The 25,349-nt window shown below is 66.5% G+C and overlaps 7 protein-coding genes across 7 annotated transcripts in view; 2 read left to right on the top strand and 5 right to left on the bottom strand.

Moving 5' to 3' along the window:
• EMIHUDRAFT_470631 (putative heat shock protein 40) overlaps positions 1–2,823 on the top strand; it is a gene marked incomplete at its 5' end in the record, with an annotated part of 3,650 nt that extends 827 nt beyond the window's left edge. The window contains 2 exons of the mRNA XM_005766627.1: positions 345–639; positions 1,441–2,823. Of these exons, the coding sequence (XP_005766684.1) occupies positions 345–639; positions 1,441–2,577 (1,432 nt within the window). The 3' untranslated portion in view covers positions 2,578–2,823. The remainder of the gene's footprint in view (positions 1–344; positions 640–1,440) is intronic.
• Positions 2,824–9,645: 6,822 nt separating this feature from the next.
• Positions 9,646–11,329, bottom strand: EMIHUDRAFT_445719 (hypothetical protein). Its single transcript, XM_005766628.1, has 5 exons — positions 11,051–11,329; positions 10,668–10,931; positions 10,544–10,595; positions 10,036–10,387; positions 9,646–9,899 (listed from the first exon to the last, which is right to left on the bottom strand). The coding sequence occupies exons 1-5, from the start codon at positions 11,303–11,305 to the stop codon at positions 9,764–9,766; spliced, it is 1,059 nt and encodes a 352-aa protein (XP_005766685.1). The 5' UTR covers positions 11,306–11,329; the 3' UTR covers positions 9,646–9,763.
• Positions 11,330–11,430: 101 nt separating this feature from the next.
• EMIHUDRAFT_246317 (hypothetical protein) lies at positions 11,431–13,611 on the bottom strand (the record flags this gene model as incomplete). Its single annotated transcript, XM_005766629.1, has 6 exons — positions 11,431–11,772; positions 11,923–11,979; positions 12,136–12,549; positions 12,783–12,917; positions 13,015–13,167; positions 13,279–13,611. The coding sequence occupies 6 exons, from the start codon at positions 13,609–13,611 to the stop codon at positions 11,431–11,433; spliced, it is 1,434 nt and encodes a 477-aa protein (XP_005766686.1).
• Positions 13,612–17,838: 4,227 nt separating this feature from the next.
• Positions 17,839–18,667, bottom strand: EMIHUDRAFT_246319 (hypothetical protein; the record flags this gene model as incomplete). The annotated part of the gene is made up of 2 exons (XM_005766630.1): positions 17,839–18,005; positions 18,091–18,667. The coding sequence occupies 2 exons, from the start codon at positions 18,665–18,667 to the stop codon at positions 17,839–17,841; spliced, it is 744 nt and encodes a 247-aa protein (XP_005766687.1).
• Positions 18,668–18,927: 260 nt separating this feature from the next.
• Positions 18,928–21,882, bottom strand: EMIHUDRAFT_459428 (hypothetical protein). The gene is made up of 10 exons (XM_005766631.1): positions 21,708–21,882; positions 20,948–21,542; positions 20,666–20,817; positions 20,445–20,594; positions 20,297–20,374; positions 20,113–20,213; positions 19,933–20,056; positions 19,770–19,861; positions 19,464–19,630; positions 18,928–19,394 (listed from the first exon to the last, which is right to left on the bottom strand). The coding sequence occupies exons 1-10, from the start codon at positions 21,849–21,851 to the stop codon at positions 19,309–19,311; spliced, it is 1,689 nt and encodes a 562-aa protein (XP_005766688.1). The 5' UTR covers positions 21,852–21,882; the 3' UTR covers positions 18,928–19,308.
• An 81-nt stretch (positions 21,883–21,963) lies between these two features.
• Positions 21,964–22,890, top strand: EMIHUDRAFT_119591 (hypothetical protein; the record flags this gene model as incomplete). The annotated part of the gene is made up of 1 exon (XM_005766632.1): positions 21,964–22,890. One exon carries the CDS (start codon positions 21,964–21,966, stop codon positions 22,888–22,890), a length of 927 nt encoding a protein of 308 aa, XP_005766689.1.
• Positions 22,891–24,774: 1,884 nt separating this feature from the next.
• The window catches only part of EMIHUDRAFT_246323 (hypothetical protein), a gene marked incomplete at both ends in the record, with an annotated part of 1,310 nt that continues 735 nt past the window's right edge, over positions 24,775–25,349 (bottom strand). Inside the window, 2 exons of the mRNA XM_005766633.1 lie at positions 24,775–25,226; positions 25,286–25,322. Coding sequence (XP_005766690.1) covers positions 24,775–25,226; positions 25,286–25,322 — 489 coding nt within the window. The remainder of the gene's footprint in view (positions 25,227–25,285; positions 25,323–25,349) is intronic.

A 25,349-nucleotide genomic window follows, 5' to 3' on the forward strand; every position in this document is an offset into this window, starting at 1 on the left:
AAGCCGTCCGGCTCCTTTCTGCCCAGACATCGTCGCCTTGGCGCCTTGACGTCGCGCCCCCCCTCCCCCCACACACACACACACCGCCACCCTCGCCCTCGCCCTCGCCCGCATGGCCTCTATTTATTCTCTGGCCCTCGTCGCCTGCAACACTCGCCCGACATGAACTTTAGCCCGCTCCCTCGTGACGCCGCCCTCCGCAGGCTCAACGTCCGAGCTTTGTCCCCCGTCACTCTCCTCTCATTTCAGACCCCACACATGGCATAGCTGTTCGCGCTTCTGACCAATGCAGGCGCCTTGCCTCACCCCTCTCACGGGCGGCCCCCATTCTCTCTGCTCTGCAGGACGCGCGCCGAGAGGCGCTACATGGTCGACTTCAATGAGAGCGAGGGCGAGTCGGCTTTCTTGGTTGTGAGATCAACAAAGGGCGTCTGGTTCGACAACCCCCACGTGTTCCATCGGAGCCTCGCAAAGGTGCCAATCAGCTTTTGTTTCGCGGAGGGGGCCCAGGTTCAGACCGAGCTCGGGCCAACGGCTTCCGTCAAGGTCGGCGGCTACTTCGCTTCCAGTGCGGATTATGAGGAGTGGTATCAGCGCCGCCGCGCGAGCCTGACGCTGCCGCCTTTCCTCGGAGCTGAGGTGCGCACGCGCACGCCAGGATCGGCATTGTCCCTGCGGTCGTCTCCAAACATCTACATTTACGTTTCTCCCTCGACATGACGCCGACACGCCTGACCGGCGAGGGGGGCGGCAAGCTGACGTGCGACGGCGAGCTGCACGCGACGGACTTTGTCACGGCGGAGGGAGCAAGCCTCGTGGAGCAGTTCGAGTCGCTTCGGAACTTTGTGGGCATGGTGCCGCCGTCGACTCCGCCGACGCCGCCGCCCACGCCGCCGCCGACGCCGCCGCCGCCACCGCCGTCGCTGCCGTCGCCGCCGTCGCCGCCACCACCGCCATCGCCGCCGCCGCCGCCGCCGCCTTGGACTGCTGATGAGTACGAATATCTGCCAAACCTAAATTGCAACTCATTGCCCTCGGGAGGGCCGAACTGAGGCGCCCGAGGGGACCCCGCAATTCCCTTCCCCCCTCGGAGGGCCGGACTGAGGCGTCGAGGGCCCCACTCTTTCCTTCGCATAGCGGCCACTCTTCGGATCGCTGGTCGAGCGACCCGGGGGATGCCCCGCGCGCCTGACCCAGGCGCGGAAACGAATCTGCGAGGCGAGGCCGCTCACGCGGCCCGATGGGGAGGAACGGGGCGAGCCCCCTCCAACCCACCCGCGCTAGGTCTCGGGGTTGACGCATGGGGTCACTCCCGCGAAACTCGTGAACTAGCCGGGGCAGTCGGAGAAGGGGCAACTCCGTGCACTGACGGTCGGCCGTCAGAAAACACGCCTCCGTGGCTCGGGTTACACCAATCCTCGCTACCCAACGCGGCCAAAGGATATCCACCTCGAGAACCTCCAGAGGTTGAATTCTTCCTACGCCATTCGCGCGACACCGCCGATGGGCCGCGATTACTATCGAGAGCTGGGCGTCGCCAAGGACGCCAAGGATGCCGACATCAAAAAGGCGTACCGAAAGGCCGCCGTGCAGTGGCACCCCGACAAATGGGCGGGCAGGTCGGAGAGCGAGCAAAAGACTGCGGAGGAGAGGTTCAAGGAGGTGGCCGAGGCATACGACGTCCTCTCCGACCCGGACAAGCGCGCCGTGTTTGACCGATATGGCGAGGAGGGGCTCAAGGCTGGCGGGCCTCCGCCGCCGGCCTCGGACGGCGACACGCACCACTTTGGCGGCTTTGGCCAGGGTGGGAGCAGCTTTGCGCACGGCGGCGGCGGCGGCGCGGGCTATGAGTTTAGAGGAGACCCGGCCGACATCTTTGCGCAGTTCTTTTCCGGCGGCTTCAAGCGGCAAAACTCGTTTGGCGAGACCCCGTTCGATGGGCACGGCGGGCTCGAGGAGATGCTCGCCGGGATGGGCGGCGGTGGTGGCGGGAGGCCCAAGGCCAGGCGCTGCCACCTCCCGGAGCGCGAGCACAATTTGCCCTGCACGCTGGAGGAGCTGTACCGCGGTAAGCTCAAAAAGATGAAGGTGACGCGCAAGTCGCTGACCCCTGGTCGGCCGACAGAGAAAATCCTCGAGCTGCCCATCCGGCCCGGTTTCAAGGCTGGGACGAGGATCACCTTCTCGGGCGAGGGCGACGAGTACGCTGTCCCTCCCCCGGGCGCCCCGCCGTGCGCGCAGGACATCGTGTTCATTATTCGCGAGGCCAAGCACGAGCGGTTCCACCGCGAGGGCAGCGACCTACACTACCGCATCAAGATCTCGCTCAGCGACGCGCTCTGCGGCTTTACGCACGACATCAAAATGCTCGACGAGCAGGAGCGGGTCAAGCGGCTCAACATGCGGACGCCCGTCTCCAACGTGACGACCAAGGTGCTCGCGGGTGAGGGCATGCCCAAGAGCAAGGAGCCCGGCAAGAAGGGAGATCTGATTATCTCTTTCGAGGTGGCCTTCCCGACTCGAGAGCTCACCGACACTCAAAAGGCCGCCGTCCGCTCCGCCCTGCCCATGGGTTGAGCGAGGAGTCGGGGACGGGCGGTGGATGATGCTTGGTGCTCGCGCCCTTCCTCCGCCCACCGCTTCGCGGGACCTGCGAGCATCTTACTAGGACCTAGCACCCGCAGTCTAGACCAGCGCAAGCATAGAGGTGTACGCTCGAGATCTGAGAGATAGGGTCGACCCGCTTGATGCGGACCGCGAGGTCTTCCGGCCAGAGCTCACGTCATCGCGGCAGCGTCTGCTGCAGATCCTGTTACGCGCACGAAATTCTTTTTTCTAGCTTCCACTTAAATTTTCCGGCTAAAATTCTTTCCGTCGCCGTGTAAAATTCTTTTCCTCGCGATGTCCACCCCGCCGCGGCGCCGCTCGCGCCGCCTCGCCGCCGCCACCACCGCCGCCCCCTCGCCAGACGCGCCGCCGCCCGTCCGCCTCCTCGATCTCCCCACGGAGATCCTCGTGCGCGCCCTCTCTCGCTGCGACAGCCCCGCCGACATCGCTCGCGTCGCGGCCGTCTCGCTGCTCTTCCACGCCTCGCTCGCGGTGGAGGCCATCCGCTTGTGGGCGCGAGAGCGCGGCTTCGAGCTGCCGGCGCAGCCAGAGGGCGAGAGCTGCGCCGTGCGGTGGCTGTGCTTTGCCGCGTTGCTGTGCGAGTCCAACCCGCAGGTGAGGGCGTCGGCAGGCCGGCACCACAGCCTCTTCATCGACGGCGAGGGGCGGCTCTCGTCGTGCGGCTTGGCTCAAGAGCTCCTCGGCCACGGTGTGGGCGTGACGTGCCTCAACACACCGACCCGCCTCCCGTCGACGCTGGGTGGCGAGCGCGTCGTGAGCGTGTCGGCTGGAGACAACCACAGCCTGGCGCTCACCGGCGGCGGCGCTGTCTGGAGCTGGGGCCGCGGAGCCCTTGGCCAGTTGGGCCACGGCGACGATCAGAGGCAGCTGCTGCCCAAGAAGATCGAGTCCTTTGCAGGCCGGTGCGTCATCGCAGTCTCGGCTGGACAGTACCACAACCTCGCCCTCACTGTCGACGGCGCCGTCTGGAGCTGGGGTTGGGGATTCGATGGCCGGTTGGGCCACGGCGACGATGAGAGCGAATCGCAGCCGGAGACAATCGAGGCCTTTGCTGGTCAGCGCGTCGTCGCTGTCTCGGCTGGAGATGGTCACAGCCTCGCCCTCACCGCCGACGGCTGCATCTGGAGCTGGGGCTTTGGAGCCGACGGCCAGCTCGGCCATGGCGACGAGCAGCCCCAGCAGCTGCCGAAGAAGGTGGAGGCCTTTTCTGGCCAGCGCGTTGTCGCTGTTTCGGCTGGAGGCAACCACAGTCTTGCCCTCACCGCCGACGGCGCTGTCTGGAGCTGGGGCCGGGGAGACAACGGCCGCCTGGGCCACGGCGACACGCAGGAGCAGCTGCAACCCAAGAAGGTCGAGGCCTTGGTTGGGCAGCGCGTCGTGATCGTATCGACTGGGTGGCAGCACAGCCTCGCCCTTACAGCCGACGGCGCTCTCGTTAGCTGGGGCGATGGCTACGCTGGCAAGCTGGGCCACGCCGACCAGCAGGACCAGCTGCTGCCGAAGAAGGTCGAGGCGGGCACGCATCACAGCCTCGCCTTCGCCGCCAACGGCGCCGTCTTCACCTGGGGCAAGGGCATGCCCGGCTGCCTCGGCCACGGAGAGGACCGGTCGAACCAGCTGCTACCCAAGAAGATCGAGGCGCGGGCGCCGGGGCAGTGAGGCAGCGGTTATGGTACGGGAAGACGGCCGCTGTCGTCAGTGTCTGCAGCCTCCTAGGAGGGCCTAGCAAGTAGGCGGGCGGTGGGGCGGAGGGGGGCCGCACCACTCCCTTTGGCGCGCGGAATCGTACCATACCAAGCAAATAGTTGACTGCCGCAGAGTCGGCCAACGCTCTTGACGCGGCGCGCGCCGAAGGCCGGCGCGTGGGCTCCGCGGCCGAGGAGCGCCAACGCGCCGCTGATCGGGCAGCCAAGGAGCGCCGCACACGGGCTGTCTTCGGGACCGGCGCTCTTGCTGTGAAGGCTGGCGTGAGGAAGAACGTTCTTCGTGGGGTGCACTGGTGTGAGCAGCGATTTCATGAGCGAGCACCTCCTGCTGATTGAGAGGGAGTCGTCCCCAACACTGATCACCCCGCCTCTGCCCGCCGAGCAGCGCCGAGCCGTCGAGACGGCATGGCGCGGGCTGCACCACGAGCGCATTGGCCTGGAGGGTGGCGAGCGCCCCGCCGGCGAGCCATCTCTCGTCTGGACGCTTCCACGCGCTCATCCTCTCCGACTTGTCTGAGGACTCGCGGGCCATCCCGGCCGTGGAGCGTGAGCTCGGTCCCACGCTCCTGCGCTTTGCCGAGGGTGGCGGCGCAATCGCCGTGACGACGGCCGACTCGGGGATGGTGCTGCCGATATGGGGGGCGACCCTCGCGAGCGGTAATCAAGTGGAAAAAGAAAAATTACACAAGCGCCGGCCAAAAAATGGGGCTGGGGGGGAGTCGGAGAGGGCCGTGCAGGACGCGTGTCGACACACAGCTGTTGTTGGAAGTACACACTGTCGCGTCGTCCTAGCACGGGGGAGTTCGAGGGGGGGTGCCCGTACCCGTGATGTGGACCGCTAGCTTGTAACAGCAGCAACGTCAGTAACTTCGGCTCCTGCGCTCCTCGCCTCCTTCCCTGCTCACTGCCCCGGCGCCCACGCCTCAACCTTCTTGGGCAGCAGCTGGTTCGACAGGTCCTCCCCGTGGCCTAGGCAGCCACGTTCGCCCTTGCCCCAGGTAAAGACGGCTCCATCGGCGGTGAGGGCGAGGCTATGTTCTCCCGCCGCCACAGCGACGACGCGCTGGCCAGTGAAGGCCTCGACCTTCTTGGGCAGCAGCTGTAGCTGCGTGTCGCCGTGGCCCAGCTTGCCGAAGTCTCCATCGCCCCAGCTCCAGATGGCGCCGTCGGCGGTGAGGGCGAGGCTATGTTCTCCCGCCGACACGGCGACGACGCGCTGGCCAGCCAAGGCCTCGACCTTCTTGGGCAGCAGCTGTAGCTGCGTGTCGCCGTGGCCCAGCTCGCCAGAGTCTCCATAGCCACAGCTCCAGACGGCGCCGTCGGCGGTGATGGCGAGGCTGTGCGACCCTCCAGCCGACACAGCGACGACGTGCTGGCCAGCAAAGGCCTCGACCTTCTTCGGCAGCAGCTGCTTCTCCTCGTCGCCGTGGCCCAACCGGCCTGACCTTCCCCAGCCCCAGCTCCAGACTTCTCCGTCAGCGGTAAGGGCAAGGCTGTGCTCGCGTCCAGCCGAGACTGCGATGATGCGCTGCTCAGCCAAGGCCTCAACCTTCGTCGGCTGGCATTGGTCCTCCTGCTGGTCGCCGTGGCCCAGCGCGCCCAAGCCTCCCTGGCCCCAGCTCCAAATAGCCCCGCTGCCGGTGAGGGCGAGGCAGTGGAAGCTTCCAACCGACATGCTCACGGCGCGCTCACCGCCCAGCGTCGACGGGAGGCGGGTCGGCGTGTTGAGCCGCGTCACGCCCTCGCCGTGGCCAAGGAGTCCTATTTGCCAGTTCCTAGCCGCGCCGCACGACGAGAGCCGCCCCTCGCCGTCGATGAAGAGCGCTGTGCCGTTCGCCTGCGGCCGCCCTCGCCGGTGGGTTGGACGCGCGCAGCAACGCCGAATAGCACAGCCACCGCACGGCGCAGCTCTCGCCCTCCGGCTGCGCCGGCAGCTCGAAGCCGCGCTCTTGCGCCCACAAGCGGATGGCCTCCAGCGCAAGCGAGGCGTGGAAGAGCAGCGAGACGGCCGCGACGCGAGCGATGTCGGCGGGGTCGCAGCGAGAGATGGCGCGCACGAGGAGCTCCGTGGGGAGGTCGAGGAGGCGGGCGGGCGGCGGCGTGCTTGGCGAGGGGGCGGCGGTGGCGGCGGAGGCGAGGCGGCGCGAGCTGCGGCGCGGCGGGGTGGACATCGCGAGGAAAAGAAAAACGAGGGAAAAAGAAAGAAAATATCAGCAATAAGTACCGCGTCGAGAGAACAATTTCTTTCTTTTGAGAGACCCATCGCACCGCCGTTGCGCACGCCCACCGCCTCGCCTAGGCCGGAAAAAGATGAGGAGATGGAACAGCCCGAGGGAGGAGTCTGCGAGTCGTGCTTTCCTCGATCCCCCGCCCTCCCCCGCCATCTCCGCCCTTTGTTTGGCTCCTGCCTTACCACCATCAAATCAAACTCGGGCGAAAGACCCCATCCCGGGCTGGGGTGCTAACCGAAAAGAAATCGTTTTCCCGATTCGTTTCTGCCGGAGCCGCCGCCGTGCGCGCCCGTCGTCGCGCGAGCAGGCAGATAAGGGCTGCATCGCGCGCATGATGCACGCACCGTCGTGCCCGAGGCCCTCGTCGACCTATCTCGCTCAGACTAAATCCCGCGGAGCCCCAGAGTCCGGATCTCGCGGGGCCTCTACTTCGGACGGTGCAGACGACGACGCCACCAGGGCCGCCATCGACGAGCTTCTCTCCGACCCGGCCCGGCGGAACGTGGTGCATTCCTACTCGCTGCACGCGGCGACGGAGGTGGAAGGCGGGCTGAAGCTGCATCTCGTGCTCAAGTTCCGGTACGACGAAGCCCTAATTGAGGAATACTTTGGCGCAACGAAGCCTGCAAAGGCAGTAGAGAAGAGATACGGAGACGCGCACCGCCTCTTCCCGTACTGCATATTCAACTCAATAGAGGAGACCAACATCTCGTGGACGTACCAGAACAAGGATGGCAAGGTTTACGAGCGGATCGAGCTCTTCGTGACGGTGACCAGCGTGACGTACAGCCGCTACCACCCGCACATCCTCAAGCTGCTCTGTTTGAAGGTTGGCTCCGACGGCACGGCAAAGACTGGGGCCATCAACCTACGGCCAGAGCTGGACGAGGCCGGGCGGCCGAATGTCGACTTTGGCGTCTTCAAGAAGGAAACATCCGAATACCGCATTGCGGACAATGGCGTGGAGACGGGAGATGTGGTCCGCTGGACATCCGCGCAGGATCTGACAGCCGTCCACTACACACGTCATGACACAGCACGTCAGTATAGGTCTGTCGGATGGTGGTGCGCGACCTGACAAAACAGTCGCTGGGCAACTCATCCGGCGTGTATACGCGCGTGTATACGGTCTTCCTGTTCGAGGCGCCTCACGGGGAGGACCTGACAAAGTTCATCATCTTCTCGTCGCTACTCGTGCAGCTATCCATCTTCATGCCGGCGCTTGAGCTGGCGGATATGATTGGGAGCGGCCTCTCGCTCGTGCTTACGCAGGCGCTGCCGCCGGGGAGTGCCGGGGAACGCCATGTGACACGCGGTGAACTGGTTGAGCTTCGCCCGCATAGGTTGCGCTACTCTTTGTCATGCCGGCGACGGCAGAGATCACCACCTCCGAGACCATCGTGGTGGGACACGCCTGCTTCCTCTTGCTGATTACGCTGGGTCTCGGCGTGAGCATAGCCTCAAGTCCGGAGGGGGCAGCGCATAGCAGCTGGCAGCCGTGCGTGGTCGCCGCAGATGTCGGAGTCGCGCTCGCCACAGCCGCGTGGTACCGCCGCGAGCGGATGGCTTTCAAGGGGCTGGTGGGCCGCGTCAAGGATCGCTTGCGAGCCGTGCATCCCTTTGTGGGCGCGTTTGGGGCGATAGACAGGCACATCTGATGCTCTGAAACCGTCGAGGAAGGCTGCATCGTCGCGGTAGTGGGCGGGCCGTGCTTGTCTCGGCGTGGAATTCGTTTTCGTTTTTCGCCCTCGAAATTCTTTTCTCTTCTGGCGAGACTATTACGCCCGATCCGCCCTATTGAGGCTTCCGTCGGGGTGTTCCCAATTCCCAATTCCTATAACGAGTGCAGAATAGCGCCCAGACTCGGCCCGCGGCCCGAGCCTGGCGGCCGCGCCTGGACTCGCCACCGTGGGGGCGGGCGTTATCGCCCGCTCCCCGCGACGGACGGCTACACGACCGCGGCTCGTGTGCGTGTAGCCGTCTTTGTCCGGAGTGAATACTCAAACGCGCTCGTCGGTGACGGTGTCCCCGGATTTCGCCGCGCTCGGCGAACCTCGACACACGACAGCGCCGCTTCGGTGGCATGCATCAAGCTGCTGTACGGCCCCGGCATCGCCTTCCCAGGCTTAGCTAGACTGAGAGATATTGTGGACATGGTTGGTCTCTACAATATATACACTGACACTGAACCTCCCAGAGCTCGTCCCGGTCCGTCACGGCCATCCTCGGCCTCCGGAGGGCCCCCGGCCGCGGCGCGGTGCGGCGGAGTCACAAATCCGACGGCAGAGCACCGGGACGCGGTCGGGCGATCTAAGGCCCAGTGAGGCGTATGCATTGCCCATCCAGGACTATCACCTGGACCTATCAACAGGGGCTGGAGCCGAGCAGGAGGGCCCGGCGCACAACCCCTAGGTTCAACACCTTGTGACGGTGCCCTGGCAAAATCGTCCCGATTTCGATGCGCGATTTAGCTAAGTCCCAGAGCCGTTTACGCATGAGCGGGCCCCCTCACCAGCCTAGGGCTCGCGCTTCTGGCCCGAGGTGTCGCCGCTGCCTCCCGCGCCCTCCGGCGCCTGCTGCTACTGCCGGTCGGCCGGTCGGGTCCGCGCGACGGCTCCATCCTCGAGACGTAGCGGTCGCTGAGCGCTTTCTCGACCGCTACGTCTTCCAGTGCACCCACCCACCGCGACCCTCGAACCTGCGCTGCGCGGCGCAGTTGCTGCCGAGCGAGACGCCCCCGCCCGCGAGGGGCGGCATCACCAGACGCTACCGCATGGCCGAGCAGCGAGCAGTGTGTGCCGCAGTGCCCGTCCGGGCCCTCTTGCAGCTGCCTCTATTGGGCGTAAACCGCGGATATAAGGGTCTATACGGAGGTGGGTGGCCTCTTAGAGGTATGGGAGCCGCTGGCACCGCGCTGGGCGCCGCGGATGCACGTACGAACGAACATTATGAAATCGCGACGATTTTGACCCAAAAATCACACAAGGTGCTCACCCTCCACGACACGTACCGGCCCGTACGTACCCTAAAAGCGCCTCCCGCCGGGGGGACGAAGTGCCAACCGCAGTTGGCCTTTTACCGCGAACAGTTTTTTTGTTTTTTGATTTTTCCCGGCGGGGCGCGGGGCGGCGGCCACGGGCACGGCGGGGAAGTTCAAACACACAGTTGAGATGAGCGCCCCTACCTCCGACGAAGGCGCTACCTCCCCTTGTGCTCACTGCACCGCAGCTGCCTCACGAGCACCTCCTTCGCCTCTGCGCACTCGCGCATCTTCCGCTCCGCTCTCGCCTTGACGCCCTTGTACCGGTCGGGGTGCCACACGCGCGCCAGCTTCCTGAAGGCGTGGGCGGAGCGCGGCTCGGTCGGGCCCTCTATCTTGGTTGGGTGCACTTGGAGAGTTTGCGCGTCGGTGCGCGAAGTAGGAGCGGGGCGTGTGTGTGTTGACCCGGGTCTCCTGGCTAGCAGCGATCCTGTACTGCCGGTTCACCCAGCCGCACTGCGCCTCGGGCGCGAGCTGGTCGAGGTTGGCCGGCAGCTCGAGCACAGCTCTGTGGTCGCGCCCGCTCTTTGGGTCTCCGGGGTGGCCGCAGCGGTTGTCCTGCCACGCCTTGCGGTCGGACGGGTCGACGCACTGCCACCTCCGCTGCCGGTCCAGCGCGTGGCTGAGCCGCTGCTGCAGCTCCTGCGCCTTCTCGCCCGCCGGCGCCTTGTCCAGCGCGGCGCGCCAGTCGGCCACCGCGCCGTCAAAGTTCTTGTCGTGCTCGTGCGCCGAGGCGCGCGCCTCGAGCGCCTCGCGCACGCGCGCCGGCGAGACGGGCACGCCTGGTCTCGGGCGACCTTGGGATGACCTCGGCGATCTCGATCTCGGGTGATCTCCGGTGATCTCGGTGACGCTTGGGCCCAGCGCTGTGACGTCGGGTGATCTCGGGTGATCTCGGGTGATCTCGGGAAGTCTCGGGTGATCTCGGGAAGTCTCGCCTGGGCCCGGCTCGGTGACCGCTCGGTACGCCGTCTGGCAGTCGTGCATCGCCTAGACCGAGGTTGCCCTAACCGGTCCGAGAGTGCGATGGCCGCCCTGTATACGCCGTCCGGCGTGCATTGCCTCCTCGTGCTTGTTCATCGCGGACCGCGCGCGGCACAGCTTGAGCAGCAGCTGCGCGCGAAACAGCGCGGAGCCGACGTCCATCCCGCGCAGCTTGCCGAGCACGTCGTCGAGCGCCTTGACCGCCTTGTGGTTGTACCCTTTGGTCAGCTGCGCCTCGGCCTCCTCGGTCAGCTTGAGCACCGCCTTGAGCTTCTTGTACTGCTCGCGGACGGAGGACTGGTCCGGGTCGTACTTGAGCACGCTCGAGAAGAAGTCGAGCGCCTAGTCTCGGCTGCTCTCGGCTGCTCTCGGCTGCTCTCGGCTGCTCTCGGCTGCTCTCGGCTGCTCTCGGCTGCTCTCGGCTGCTCTCGGCTGCTCTCGGCTCTCTCTGAAGAGGGCGCCTTCTTGCCGTCGCCGAGCTCGAGCGCCGCGGCGCTGCCCAACGCCACCGCGAGCATGCGCGGCTGCCCGCGCTCCCAGCTGCTGTGCGTCGCGCTCGCCTCCACGACGCGCGCCGCCGCGCGCTGCGCGCTGCCCCACCGCCCGAGCTTCTGGTAGGCGCGCGCCTCGAGCAGCTGCAGCCGTGGCGCCGACCGCTCCTCGCGCGGCACCGTCTCTAGGAATGCGACCGCCTCCTCCCACGCCCCCCTCGCCATCGCCTCCAGGAAAGGAACCGTCCGCCGCTCCGCGCGCATCATCTCAACCACCCCACTCTTGGCGGCGGCCAGCTGCTCCTCGCTCAGCTCGCCTAGAAAGTTCCTAGAAGGTTCCTAGAACGTTCCTAGAAGGCCAGCTGCTCCTTGCTCAGTTCGCCCGCGCCGGCATGGTGCAGCGCGCGAGCGAACGCGGCGCCCGCGGCGGAGTAGTCCCCCTCGCGCCGCTGCCTGGAGGTGAGGGTGGGGAGGTGGTGAGGTGGGTAAACTTGGGGTGGCGGATAGCCGCCCTCGCGCCGCTGCCTGGCGCCGCGCACGACGAGCGCCGCCGCACTCGTCGCCTCCTCGCGCGCGTGGCCCGCCTCCTCGAGCCGCCCGCTGACAAGGCCGCCCAGCTTGCTCACCTCGTCCGCCGAGTGCAGCCCGTTGGCGGCGCAAAAGGCGAAGACCTGCTCCGACGCGTCCTGCCCCTTGTGCACCCGCAGAGTGACCACCTCCTGCCCGCCTCCCTCGCCGCCCTCGCCGCGCCGCGTCAGCGTCAGCGGCATCTCCACCAGCGGCTCCGCAGCTGCCTCGCCGCCCTCGCCGCCCTCGCCCTCTGCCGCACCTCGCGCGTCCACCCGGAGCTTCGAGGGGGCGAGCACCTCGGCCAGAAAGGAGGACCAATCCGCCTCCGCCTCCGCGGCGCGCGCCCGCGCCTCCACCAGCGCCGCCGCCTCCTCGGCCGCGCGCGCCGCCGCCGCCGCCTGCTCCGCCGCCTCCTTCTCCTCCTGCTGCCTCTGCTGCGCAAGCAGCCGCATCGCCGTGCCAAACTGCGCCTTCAAGCTGGCCACGATGTCGGTCTCGAGCCCTGGCCGCATCAGCGCGCGTGCCAGGTGCTCGGCCGCCTCGTCATGCACGCCCTCCTTGGCCAGCGACTCGGCCCTCTTCTTGTGCGCGCCGGCCGTCCGCAGCCGCAGCTCCTTTGGCGGCTCGTAGGCGGCGCTCTCCACCTGTCCGACCAGGTGCTGCGCGATCTGGAGCACGCCGTCGACGTTGAGCGCGTGCTCCTCCGCGAAGGCGACGGCCGCGGCGGCGGCGTCCTGGCCACGCCGCACCACGCACTCGTAGCCACGCGAACCGCCGCCCGAGGTGAGCGTGAAGGTTGAGCGAGCCACGATGTCGTCCTCGGCCGGCGCTGGCGGCGCGTCGGCCGATGGCTCGGCCTGAGCTCCCGAGGGAGGCTCGTGAAGGTTGGCGCCGGCGCCCTGGGCGGCCAGTGGCACCAGCGCGCACAGCAGCACGAGCAGAGTCGGCACTCGAGCCCAGCCACAGCGCGCGAAAAAAAGTAAGAAAAACGCGAGCTCCCCGGCCCTGGATGTGAGGTTAATGACTGCACTCCAAGTGCTCCAAGTGCAAAAACGCCGAAATCGCCACACGCCCCCTTCCATCAGTTCGCCCCTCCTTTCTTTCTTTCCATCAGCAATCACGGCCTCCACACGCCGAGCACGAACGGCGCCGTCAGCCAGCTGCGCGCGGCGGCGAGCGAGTGCCTCGCCATGCTCTGCCGACTCCAGCCGCCCTCCTCGAGCAGGCCGGCGAGGTCGTCGTCCAGGCGGCAGCCGTCGGTCAGCGCCTACGCAGGTAGGTAGAGGTGAAGAACAGTCTGACCGTCGACTATAGACACTGGGCGGTAAGGGTGGACGCGCCTCGTGCAGCGGCGAGGCGAGGACCTGGAGGCGGCGAGTGGAGCGCGAGTCGAGCCCGAGGGTCGGCTCGAAGACGACGAGGCGCCCGTTCGACTTTAGCACCCGCCTCACCTCTGCGAGCGCGGCCGTGAGGTTGGCGCGGCAGAGCGCCGACAGAGAGACGACGGCGTCGACCGACTCGGAGGCGACCGCGCTCAGGTTGGAGGTTGAGAGGTTGAGAGGCGGCGAGGCGCCGGCGGCGGCGGCCGCCGCCGCCAGCGCGGGCGCCAGGTGCGGCCGCTCGTCCACCGGGATGGCGCGTGAACCGAGTCCGGGGAGCGAGAGGAGCGACGTGAAGCCGGCGGCGCCGAGGACGAGGGCGCGGCCGTGCAGGCCGGCGAGCAGCGGCGCGACGGCCGCTCCCGCCTCCTGCTCCGCCGCGCCGCCAGCGTCGCGCGCAGCGAGCCGGGCGGAGACCGCGGCGAAGCGCGGGACCGGCCCGTCGGGGCCGACGACGGAGCCCGGCGAGGCGAGGATGGCCGCGACGCACGCGATCATCGCGAGCGGCACGACGCGTGACCACGGCGGCGCATCGTCCGACTTCTCCTTGTCGGCGAGCTTCTGGGCGATGTTGGAGACCATGACGTTGGCTGGTAGCGAGGCTGGTGTGACGCGATGCAGTCTCTCGAGGTTCGCGAGGTGGATATCCTTTGGCCGCGTTGGGTGGCGAGGATTGGTGTGACGCGATCCACGATGGAGTATCCGCATTTTTTCTTTTTGAGGATGATCTGGCGGCTTTTCTTTTTCCTTGTTTTCCGTCCGGTCAGTCACCCTTCTCATCAAAAGGTCGAGGGGACTGCCTGAGCTCGCAGAAAAAAATCGCATCGCGCATCCCGGAGTCTGTCCGCCTGCCAGCCCGTCCGACTACCAGCCCGTCCGACTTGTCATGGCGCTCCCGTGGGCAAGCAGCGCGCCTGCACCCCCATCGCTCGCCTCCGGCGCGCGCGTCGACATCAAGCTCGCCCCGTTCGGCAGCGGCGGCGCCGGCGCCTCCGCCTCGAGGATGGTCGCCGCTCTGTTCGCGCGGCCCTCGCAACAACCGGCCCTCACGAGCGACGGTGCGGGCGAGTGGGTGGGCCGACCGGGCGCCGCTTACGAGATCGTGGTCACACTGCGCGAGTCCGCCTCGCCGAGCCGCGGCGCGCCCAGCCGCGAGCCGCCCCGTGCAATTCTCAAACACATGACCAAACGCCATTTCCACTCGTCGCGGTGTCCTCTCACCCGCACGTTTCGCAAGACTACTGTCACCCGCCGCCCTCACAAAACAGGCCAAATGCGCGTCGTTCGGGCGTCACTCGGCGGGCACGAGATCAACGAGCAGCTGCTGCTGCCTCGCGGCGGCGGCTCGGCAAGATTCGTCGGCTGGCTCGAGAGCGCGGACGGCACCAAGCGGCTGCAGTTCCTCTGCCCGCCCACCCCTGGCGAGACGGTCTGCATCCAGGTGCCGCCCATTAGCGCGCGCGCGTTGCCAGCGCACCTTGCGCGAGCCTTTGCCCTCTGCTCCCAGGTCGCCGTCTTTGAGGCCACCTCCCTCGGAGGCGGAGGCAAGGGCAAGGGCGAGGGCGGCGCAGGGCGGCCGCCGGGCGCCACTGCGGGAGACGCATTCGCCGGCCCGGCGGTGTCCAGCGAGCGCTTCGAGCTGGGGCAGCCCGTGGCGATCGGACAGGTGCGGCTGCGCTCGGAGCCGGCGGCGTGATGGCAGAGGTGTGCGAGGCCGGGGGGCGGTCGCACGGGCTGCGTTTCTTTATCCTCGCCGTCTCTCGAGCGTGCCTCTGGTACGGCAGCGGAGTGGGATTGCGACCCCGGCAGCGCGGGCACCCGCTACGCAGGCGAGCCGCAGCCGGGTGCAAGCGATCCCTACACCCTATATAGGGCTTGGACGTTGGAGAGCAACACGTCGTTAAAGTATGTATGTAACTAGTGAGACGATTTATGTTTGGGGCAGAGCGAACTTTTCGGCGGTCGTGGAGGTCGTGGAGGTCGTGGAGTGGCGAGTCACGGGTCACGCTCGTGTGACGTGTGGCGGATACAGTGGATAGACACACACACACACACACACACACACACACACACACACACACACACACACACACACACACACACACACACACACACACACACACACACACACACACACACACACACACACACACACACACACACACACCGCTCACCCACGCGCACTGGGCCTTGCACTTTGAATGCCGTGGGGCTCCTGTCGTCAGACGTGGAGACGCGAGGGTTGCCCCCCCTTGCCCCACCACCTCGTGTGTGTGGAGAAGTTTACCTTACCTTACCTTACCTTATACAGGATAGAGCATCGATGCCGTCGCCGGAGACACACACACACACACACACACACAGACGCACACACACACCGCTCACCCACGCGCACCGGGCCTTGCACTTTGAATGCCGTGGGGCTCCTGTCGTTAGACGTGGAGACGCGAGGGTTGCCCCCCCTTGCCCCACCACCTCGTGTCCGCGCTCCCTCTTAGGCCGCCGCCGCCGAGGAGCAGCAGCGCGAGGCGGAGGAGGTGCCGGCTGTGCGCCGCACCAAGAAGAAGAGCTGCGGCAGCAGCCGCCCGAGCGGCGGGGCCTCGGCGCCGCCGGCAGAGGCGGGGCCGGCGCCGATGCCGCAGGCCAAGCCAGAGCAGGGAGTGCCGGAGGGCTGGCAGAAGGGGGTGACGCCCGACGGGCGCGACTACTTTAACAACGTGGGCACCGGAGCGAGCCGACGCAGTGGATCCGGCCCAACGACTACTAGCGCAGGCGTCTGGACATCGGGGGCGAGGTGCTGCGAGGCGTGGCGAGACGAGACGCTAATCGCTATCTTTTGGGCGGGGGCGGGGGCGGGGGCACTAGCTCAAAAGTTATTTAAGTCACTACTTCAAAGTTATTTAAAGTCACTACACACTAGTCAGACTCAGAGCTCAGTCCTCAGACACCCTCGGTTCCCTCGTCAGACGCACCAGCCACCACGCACGTCCCGCTAATACGCGGATTATAGCCCGCGGACTACAGCCTAATACGCGCGGCCTCGGAGTTGCAGGTTTCGTTGAACCTGCACTCATTTTGCCCAATGCCACCACGCAACCTCACAGCAACCGCAGGCTCCACCGGCAGCTTTTCCAGCTCCGGTGTCACAGTCGATGCAGGGCCGGAAGCCGATGTCGTGCCCCGCATGTCGGTGGGCTTCGAGCCTCCGCAAACACATTCTAGCGAGTTTCCCTGCGAGCGCGGATAAAGAAATTAGACTCCGGTAGGTAGAATGGCGCTGATCAAGAGCATGTGCATGCTGAATGGGAAGAGAGAGCGAGCCGGAGAGCCCAGTGTGGAGAGCGGGTGCCGAGTCGCTCTCTTGCTCGCAGAGAGGGAGGGCTGTCGGGTTGGGCTCGCGCGTGACAAGGGTTGGGAAATGGGCAGCAGCGGACGCGTCTCGCGGCTTCCTCGATGGCAGCGGCTGTACCTGCGAGCGGGAGTAGGCAGGTGTTGTGAGGCTGAGAGGGGTGCAGTCACCCGCGCAGCGAGCGAGGGCGCATCGCGTGGCGGGGAGGTGAGAGGGCGGCGGGTTCCGTGAGCAATAGGCGCGGGGGTCTAGACGTGCAGCTCGCGGCGGCATATCGGGCGCAATGCGGCGCGGCGAGCGGACGAAGTGCATGGTATGCCTGAGGCAAAGGCCGGCGGCGAAAGGCGGTTGTGGGGTACAGTTTTTATCAAAAGTTTTTATCAAAAAGGGCGAGTTCGTCTCGTCTCGCCCAACATTGCTTGAGCACTTGAGCACTGGATAGGGCCGATTCCGCATGGTACGGGACCCCTCGATCGTCTCGCCCTCCCTCACTGGTGTTCATTGGGGGGGGTCATAACAAACACGGTACAGGATCGAGGTGCACGCTGCCAAAGCAGTGTCGTCCCCCCTCTCCCCAACATTGCCTACAGTTCCCCGGCCCTGGATGTGCGGTTACTGACTGCACTCCAAGTGCTCCAAGTGCCTAACGCAGTGACCTATTCGCGCTTGCCAAGGGACCAATTGCTGGCAAGCCTGCGCAGCCTGCGCTCCAGCCGGCGTTATCATTCACCTTATGCCACCGTTGCGTATCCGAGCGCCGTCCACGACCACGTGCTGGACAGCGTGGCGGAGGTGGGCCCGAACTACGCACCCTGCTGCGCAGCGCAAGGAGACGACGGCGAATAAAGTAAGGCTAAAACTCCCATGGCCGTCTTTCTTTCTCTTTTTAGCTTTTTCTTCTAGCACGCGCCAGTTCGCACCTGTGTCGAGCCTGTCTGCTGTGAGAGAGAGTTCTTTTGTTTAAATTCTTCTCCACATCGCACATGCATACTTACTAGGCTCTAGGGATATCCCTACATGGATACATGTCTGAGTGCCCTGTCTGCTGTGTGTGCTGAGTCTGTGCAGAGAGTGTGCTTTAGTGTCCACGAGTGTGGTCCGAATTGACAAAATAAAACAAAAGCATTCCCCCTCTCTGCCCTCTCCCGTCTCTCCGTCTCCGCTCTCGCTACGCAAACGCCTCGCGAGGAGGCGCACGCACGGGTACTGGCACGTGGCAGAGACCAGGCGCGCCCCTCTTGTTCCCTAGCCCATCTCTCTGAGCACTTCAGGGAAAGGGGACCACGCCGGTGGAAGCGACCCGTCCCTCGTTGCGCACATGGCATCTCTCAGTCCCTCTCTTGCGCGTCATGCAGCGCGGGACCAACCCCCTTGCGACCGCGACCCGCGACATCTCGCGACAGGGGGCCGGTCGTGGCACGTGGGCTGGCGGCCCGCGAGCTGAGCGGCCGCTTTCCTTGCTAGGGTTCGGGATCCTTGATGAAGGTGGCCTCAGCGGGGTCGGCGCAGCACGACTCGCACCCCTCGGACTTCAAGCCCGGCAGGCTGCACGCGTCGTATGCCGCTTGGCCGCACTCGCACTGGTGGGTGCTGTCGGCGTCGGGGTACCCCGCCATGTGGTAGCAGCCTGCGCGAGACAGACGGCGGGTCAAGACGGCGTGGTTTAGGGCAGAGGAGACAGGCGTCTGGGAGTATGGGTCGTCGCGCTGCACCGATCAGGCAGCTGTTGGAGTCCGGCCCGAGGGGGAGGGACTGCATCGGCGGGTCCTCGTCGGCGCCGCAAGCCTTGCACTCGGAGAAGCGCGGCGTGTCGGGCACGCACTCGGTGGGGTCGGTGACGCAGGTGCAGTGCTCGGGGCCGCCTGCGAAGTCTCCGTCCCAGCAGCCCTGCGAGTCGGGGCAGTGGGAGCAGAAGGCCGAACTGCCGGTGTAGAAGTAGGGGAAGCCCATCGGGTCCGTCAGGTCCGCGTTGTTGTAGTCGGGGCAAGAGCGCGGACGGCCACATCCGGTGCACTGGCCGGAGAAGCAGCCCTTCATCGCGTCCGGGCCGTCGGGTTGCGGGAGCTCCTTCAGGTCCGGGTCTCCGTCGGCGCCGCATGCCTCGCACGGCACGTAGGCGGGCGAGTTTGCGACGCACTTGTCCTCGGTTACGCAGGTGCAATGCTCCTTGGCGCACATGGTGTCGATCCCCGAGGGGCGAAGGGCGCCGCAGAACGCTCCGTCCCAGCAGCCCTGCTTGTCGGGGCAGTGTGCGCAATAGTCGCCCTCGCCAGTGTAGAAGGTTGGCATCCCGCCAGACCCGTGGTGTCCGGCTTGGCTGCACGCGTCCGGCTCGCCGCAACCCGCAGGAGCCAGAGTAGTAGTTGAAGCACCCTTCGATCGAGCCCGGCGTCGATGAGAAGCCGAGGAGGGCGGTGACCGTGAAGAGCATGGCGAGTTGGTCTGCAGATTTGAGCGAGTGCCAGTACTTGGGCGCTACCTTCGGCACCTTTTCCAATGTCGGCGGTTGCTGATTGTTGTCACGCCTTGGGCGAATCGGCTACGTCCCTCTTCTTCATCCTTTTGGGGTCTAACGCTATTCCCATGACTCTAAACACACGCCACACGTCACTCAGACGGAGCTCTTCATTAGAGGGGCTCGGTGTCCGAGGGTGGGAAGGACGTTGGATGGCGCATGACCCCTCAGACCGCACTCAAGAGGGAGCGCGGCGGCACGTCGGCTCGCACGCATCGCCCTCACGCCCCTCTGCCGCGGCACCTCAGCACGCGAGCCGCGCAACAGATTGCCGGCCGCTGGCGCATGCCCCTACATAGATCGCTCCGCTCGCGGCGGCAGTCGAGGGTCGGCGATCGGCGCGAGCTGCGGGGTCTCCCGGAAAGGCGGCCACGGCCCTCCGCCCCTCCGCCCGTCGGCTGGTTGCGAGACAGCCTCACTGCGGCGGCGCCTTGTACGAGTGCGCCGCCTGCACGGCCGCGCCTTGCTGCGGCCGGCCGGCGGGCTCGCGGCGCTGGCAGCCTGTTCACAGCTGAGGGTGTGAAGAGACGCCGTTCACGGGCCGGCCGGCGGGCGCGCGGCGCTGGCAGCCGTTCTCCGCGTCGCAGAGCACTTTGCGCGGCGGCTGCTGCGGCGTCTCGGCATTGTTTGCGCCGCGGTCAAAGGCGGGGGCCGAGTAGAACCGCTTGCTGAGGAGCAGCTTGTCGGCGCCGCCCGGCTTGAGGGGCGCCGAAGCGGCTGCGGAGGCGGGGTCGCACCTGTGGCGCAGCGGTGCGCGTGAACGCAATACCGGCCTCGAGAGGGTCGTCCCAGCGCGGGCGGTGACGAAAGCCCATCCACGTCGAGAAAAGGAGCAGAGCTCTCGGCTACCTCTCGGCTCCATCTCTACGGCCGCACCCGCCGTCCGGCATCGCAACCTCGAAGAGCAACAACCGCCCCGCCTCGGGGCGCACGCTCACACCGAGCGCGGGGAAGGTGTCCTCGCCGCCCTTGCCTAGCCTCGGGCAATCTCGGGTTATCTCGGGTAATCTCAAGGCGCGGGGAGGGTGTCATCGCCGCCCTTGCCCTTTGGCACGGTCGTCGCGTACAGGTGCGCGCCGAGCACGGCAGACACCGGCGACTCGCTGGCAAAGTCGTCGCACTCCAGCGCGAGCTTGCGCCCTCCGCCGGTCGCGGCGCGGTACCTGCTCACACACCGCAGCGCTGTGGACGGCGCCTCTGCACGGCGTGCAACACCCACCCGCCGCGGGGCGGGTGCCGCAGAATCTCGGGCGAGGAGGAGTAGGCGTAGGCGAGCCCGAGGCCGGGCGGCGACGCGTCCGCCGCGCTCAGCTGCACCACCTTCGCCAGGGCCGCCTCGTACGACTCGCCTTCGCTGGTCCGCTACGGATGAGTGATTCGCATCGGCCGATGGCTTTTGTGACCTGCGCCTCGGGCGGCTCGCCCGGAAGCTTGCTCGGCTCCCACTCGCCGTCCTCCTCCTCGTCCCACTCGGGCGGGACCTGCTTGCAGCTGGAGGTGTGAAGAGACGCCGCTCGCACGTCAGCGCCCCCTCCCCCCTGGGGCGCGCACCTCCACCGTCGCGGGATCGTCCCGCTCCACCATCCTCTCCTCCACCTGCGCAAACGCCGCCTCTGCGTCCTGCGCCGTGAAGCCCACCACGCCGCTGATGGCGGCGTCGAGCAAGTCGGCGGCCTTGTTTGCGCCAATGATCATCCAAGCCTGCTCACGGGGCGAGGCATGAGCAGCGACGGGCGGAGGGGCGACTCGGAAGCGCCGAGGGTCCTCCCCACCGCGTCGCGCTGGGTCAGAGCCGCGTCCAGCGCGGGCGTGAGCGGGCCGCAGCCGCTGTCGGGCGCGCTGCCGGGCGGCCCTCCGCCGCCCGCCTCGCTGTAGTTTGCGGCGATAGAGACGAGGGCGGCGGTGGCGTTGCAGTGGGCCTTGCCTACGTCGTACACCGACTTGGACATCAGGGGCGGGAGTGCGGTCTCGTGCAGGGTGTTCAGACCCCCGCGTGAGCACACGCTACGATGCAACGAATGCCGCGGAATACGGTCGGAGACAGCCGCAAGCACAAGAATGCGTCTCCCGCTTCTCGCGTCCGTTGCCTTTCGACGCCGCCTTCTTTGCCTCCTTGATCGCCTCCTCCACCTTCTTCGTGACCGCCTTGTCGGGCGCGTCTCCGAGGCACAGCTGCGGGCTGCCCTCCTCCTCGTGCGCCAGGCTGTCGAGCACGGCGGGCAGGTCGGCGAGCGCCTCTTTCCCAGCGGCGCCCAGAAAGTCGTCCACCGTCACCACGAGCGGCGCCTCCGAGAGGACCGTCAGCCTGCCCGCGTGCGGCCCTGCGCGCAGCGACGCCAGCAGCGACGAGAAGGGGAGCGCGCTCATGCCGCGCCCCGCCTTGACCCGCTCGACCACCTTGGCTTCGTCGATCGCGAGGCGCGCGGCCCTCTCCGCCGCCTCGGCCTTGGCGATTGTCGCCTTGTCGTCCTTGGAGAGCAGCTCCTCGCCGTCAAACTCGTCCTTCACGGCCTTCAGCTTCTTGCCGGCGCTCTTCAGCGCCTTTTCGAGCTTCGGCATGGGCTTCGGAGTCGCGCTGAGCAGCTGCTGCTTCCGCTCGAGCCCGTGCACCGACGCGTTCAGCACGCGGTGCAGCGGCGCCTCGGACGCCTTGCGCCGGCGCGAGAGGATGCGTGAACAGGGGCGGAGGTGAGATGGCCACAGCGAAGTGGTGATCGATGAGCGTGGCAGCGGTGTGGACCGAGAGCGGAATGCTTGTCATAGGAACTGGAGAGGTGGCAGGGAGAAGAGCGGCAAGCCGTGGGCAGCTCTCGCCTTGTCGGCGGAGCACGACTGGAGCGCCGTCTTCCCGGCCGATATGGCGGCGGCGAGGTCGTCTTTCGCGAGTGAGGTGCGCATCGTGAGCAGCACCTTCTCGGGCGCCGCGGCCAGCGCCGAGGCAAGCAGAGTGGAGAGCATCGCCTGCAAACTCACAAGGGCAGCGCTGATGTGGCGCACGAAGAAGAATTCCCGCATTGTGTGTGTGTGTGTGTGTGCCCTTCTGACAACGAATTCAAACAGCGCCTGACGCATGGCGTTCAGGCGGCACTTCTCTCGCGTCGGCTCCGCCGAGCGCTGCACAGAGACCATCTTCACTGACCACCAACGACAGGTGTGCGACTACGCGCTCGTCTACGCGGAGAAGAAGAACGACGGCGAAGCGCCGTACTCGGTCTCCTTCACCGCGACGCAGAGCGGCGACGTCATCGTACAGCTGCACCCGCACTCGCAGCTCGAGCGCGCTGTGCGCCAGGAGCGGCAGGCGCAGGCCACGGAGCCGCCTGCGAGCGCGAGCCCTGCGGCGCCGCCCGCCCCTGCCGCCGCGCCGCCAGCCGCGGAGCCGGCGCCCAAGACGTACGCCGCCGCAGCCGCATCGCAGCCGCAGGGTGCCACCGCGGGTGGCCAGCCCGCCGCGCCTGCGGGCCCGGCCGCCGCCGCGCGCGTGCCGCCGCCGCCCAGCGGCGGCGGAGTGCGCGGCTGCTCCTTCACTGTCCCTAACCCGGGCAGGAAGCGTGGGCAGCAGCAGCGCGGCAAGGGCCGCGGTGCCAGGGGCCGTGCCGATGCTGGACCCCGTCTCGTTGACAAGAACGCGCTGTCCGCGCGCGGCAGCGGGCCCTCGCGCCAGTCGCGCTCGCCGTCGCCCGACTCTCCGCCCGCCAAGCGGGCCGCCTCCGCTGACTCGTCCGGCTATGAAACCGATACGCCGGACGAGGTGCAGCAGGAGGCGGTCCGCAGGGTATGCGGCGCGCTCGGCATGAGGGAGCAGTTTGAGGCGGCGATGGCGGCGGGCGAGCTGCTCGAGATGCTCGAGAGCTTGCCGCGAGGGGCGGTCGAGGCCTCTGTCCGACAGATGCGGGGTTACAACCGCACGGGCGAGTGGCCAGAGCCCATTCTCACCAGCCCTACCCCGCAGCGCGGCCGCTCGCCAAGCCCCGTCGATGAGTGGTCAGATGGTTAGTGCCCGAGAGCGAGGGGTCCGGGGGGGAGCACAAATAGGACGCCCAGCCTTGCCCTCGTGCCGCCGAGTGCATATCCTATGCGAGAGAGATCCCCTGTGCCCTGTGCCCAGCCCTCTCCGCGCGGCGATGCGCCCTCCCCCCTCGCTTTTGCAAAATCCTGCAAAGGTGGGGACGTGTCTGTCCTCGACCCAGCCCTAGCTTGGGATGTCCGTTGTATTTATTTATTTATTTATTGTGCCCTTCTGATCCCGCCTGAGATGTTTGGTGTGAGGTCGTGGAAGCTTTAGGGGGGAGGGAGGGGGGAGGGAGGGGGGAGGGAGGGGGGAGGGAGGGGGTCGATGCGAAACTGTTGCACTGTTGCACTGGGAGAGGGTCGGTTCCGCACGGTATGGGCTCGATCGTCTCGCCCTCCCTCACTTGGGCCAACGAGTTCTTATATGTTTGTTGATGGGAGAGGCGGGAAGGGTCACGGTGTATGGTCAGGTACACGTTAATGTGATCTGTGATCTGTAGACTGTACTCTAAGGGTCCGCCCGCAGGCGCATTTTGTATCCCGAGGCGGTGCCCGGTGCCGAACTTGTCGGACCTTAAGACAGCAGTGGAGATATTACGATCTGGAGGATTGAAGGATAGTAATCTGGGGAGATCTGGAGGGCGCCCGGGTCGCCCCCCGGAGCGGCCCCGCGCGGGGAGGTGGGTGGAGGGCGGGCACCACCAGTTGGTAGTTCTCCAGATCTCCACTGCGGCACGGCGAGTGGTACTGGGTTACCCACCAACCCAGTCTCTCTCCGTGGGTTGCACTTTAATTTAGCGGGCAGTGCGTGTGGGAGGGCACGCTCCCATCTCCACACCCTCGTCACATGCACATGCACATGGACATGGACATGGACATGGACATGGACATGGACATGGGTGTGAGGTAAAACCACGCTACCAGCGCTTGGTCACATCGGCCCCCAGGTCAGATGCGTCTCCTCTTTTTTATGACAAGACTAGTCTACTGGCTGGAGCCGAGCGGCGGAGGGCCTGGCGCCCAAGCTAGAGGGTGCGGTGCGTCCTAATCTAAAATCCGAGGATTAAGGATTCAGGCATCGCTTCAGTGAGGCCAAAGTGAGTTTATGGATGTGTGAGAACGGTACGGGACACGAGGAGGCACGCGGACCGACTCGTCGGCGACTCTGCTGCACGCCGTTTCAGAATTTTTCTCAGCGTGAGCGAGACGTGGAAGAGTGCCACCGTCGGGTAGGACGGGTCGGCCTGGAGCATCAGAGTAGCCGTCGTGGTCGCGGCGAGCAGCGCCGGCCACTCCGGCGCCGCGTCGGCAACATGGGAGCATGTCCACCGCCACTTCGCGGTCGCAGCGCTGTTTGTCGCCCAAAACGCCGCTGATCCCTCTGGCGGGCCAAAGATCGACTCGCATGTCGATTTCGACGCGACGGGCGCATGGAGGCATCACGTCTCCATTCGCCGTCAAGTCGGAGCCAGTCTGCGGCGACCACAGCGCTCACCGCAGGGATCGGCGAGCTTTTCAGAGTCGAGCGATTGCGCGAAATCCCACACTCGTGGATTTTGGTACGCACCGCACACCCCCTACCCAAGCCCTGGTCAACTCAGGGTCCTTCCCCCTTTATAGATCGCACGTCCCCCCCAGACCCCACATCGTGCATCGATGTGAACGATGACCTCAGGTCAACACGGTCACGTACATACCTGTTTACTACTACCTTGTAGACATCTCCAAGTCTCTATCCACGATGACACGTCCCACGATCCCGCACGTGTGGCCCGTGGTGCAGTCTCTCCTTCTCGTCCCTGTGTTACCCGGGTACGTGATGGCACATCGCATGCAAGTGCAAGTGGTTATGGCGCGCGGGGGGGCAGACTCAGACGCCTCGCCGGGGGCTGGCAAGCCCCCCCGCCGCCGTCCCGCCGAGAAGGACGTCCATGTCCACGTGCGCCTGCACGTGCCGGATGGCGGCCTCCGTCCGCTGCCTGTCCGTCGCGTTGAGCTTGGCGGTGAACTTTTGTATCCGCTCCGCCACCTCCGTCGTCTCCAGCGGCGCGTGCATCGTCGGGATGCGCGACTCGCGCAGCCGCGCGAGGATGGGCTCGTCCGGCGCCCACGAGTGCCGCGTGCCAGTGAAAATGACTCCGCCGCGGATCTCGCCCGTCTGTGCGTGGTGCCGCAGGCACGCCTCCAGGATGCCCAGCCGCGAGCCATGCACGACCAGGAGCCGGTCGCTGTACTCTCCCTCAGCCAGCCGCTCCTCGAATCGGCGCACGCTGCAAGTGACAAACTGCACGCCGCCGCAGTGGCGAAGCACGTGCTCCTCGCCTGTGAGGAGACATGCACACCTTAGAGGGAGGAGCTCCACGCCACGAAGGCCGAGCCACCGTGCCCCTCGCCCGAAATGAGACGCTGGCCGAGCAGCTTCGCAAAGTCGCCCATCGACGGCGC

This window comes from Emiliania huxleyi (genome assembly GCF_000372725.1).
Source record: "Emiliania huxleyi CCMP1516 unplaced genomic scaffold EMIHUscaffold_503, whole genome shotgun sequence".
Lineage (NCBI taxonomy): Eukaryota > Haptophyta > Isochrysidales > Noelaerhabdaceae > Emiliania > Emiliania huxleyi.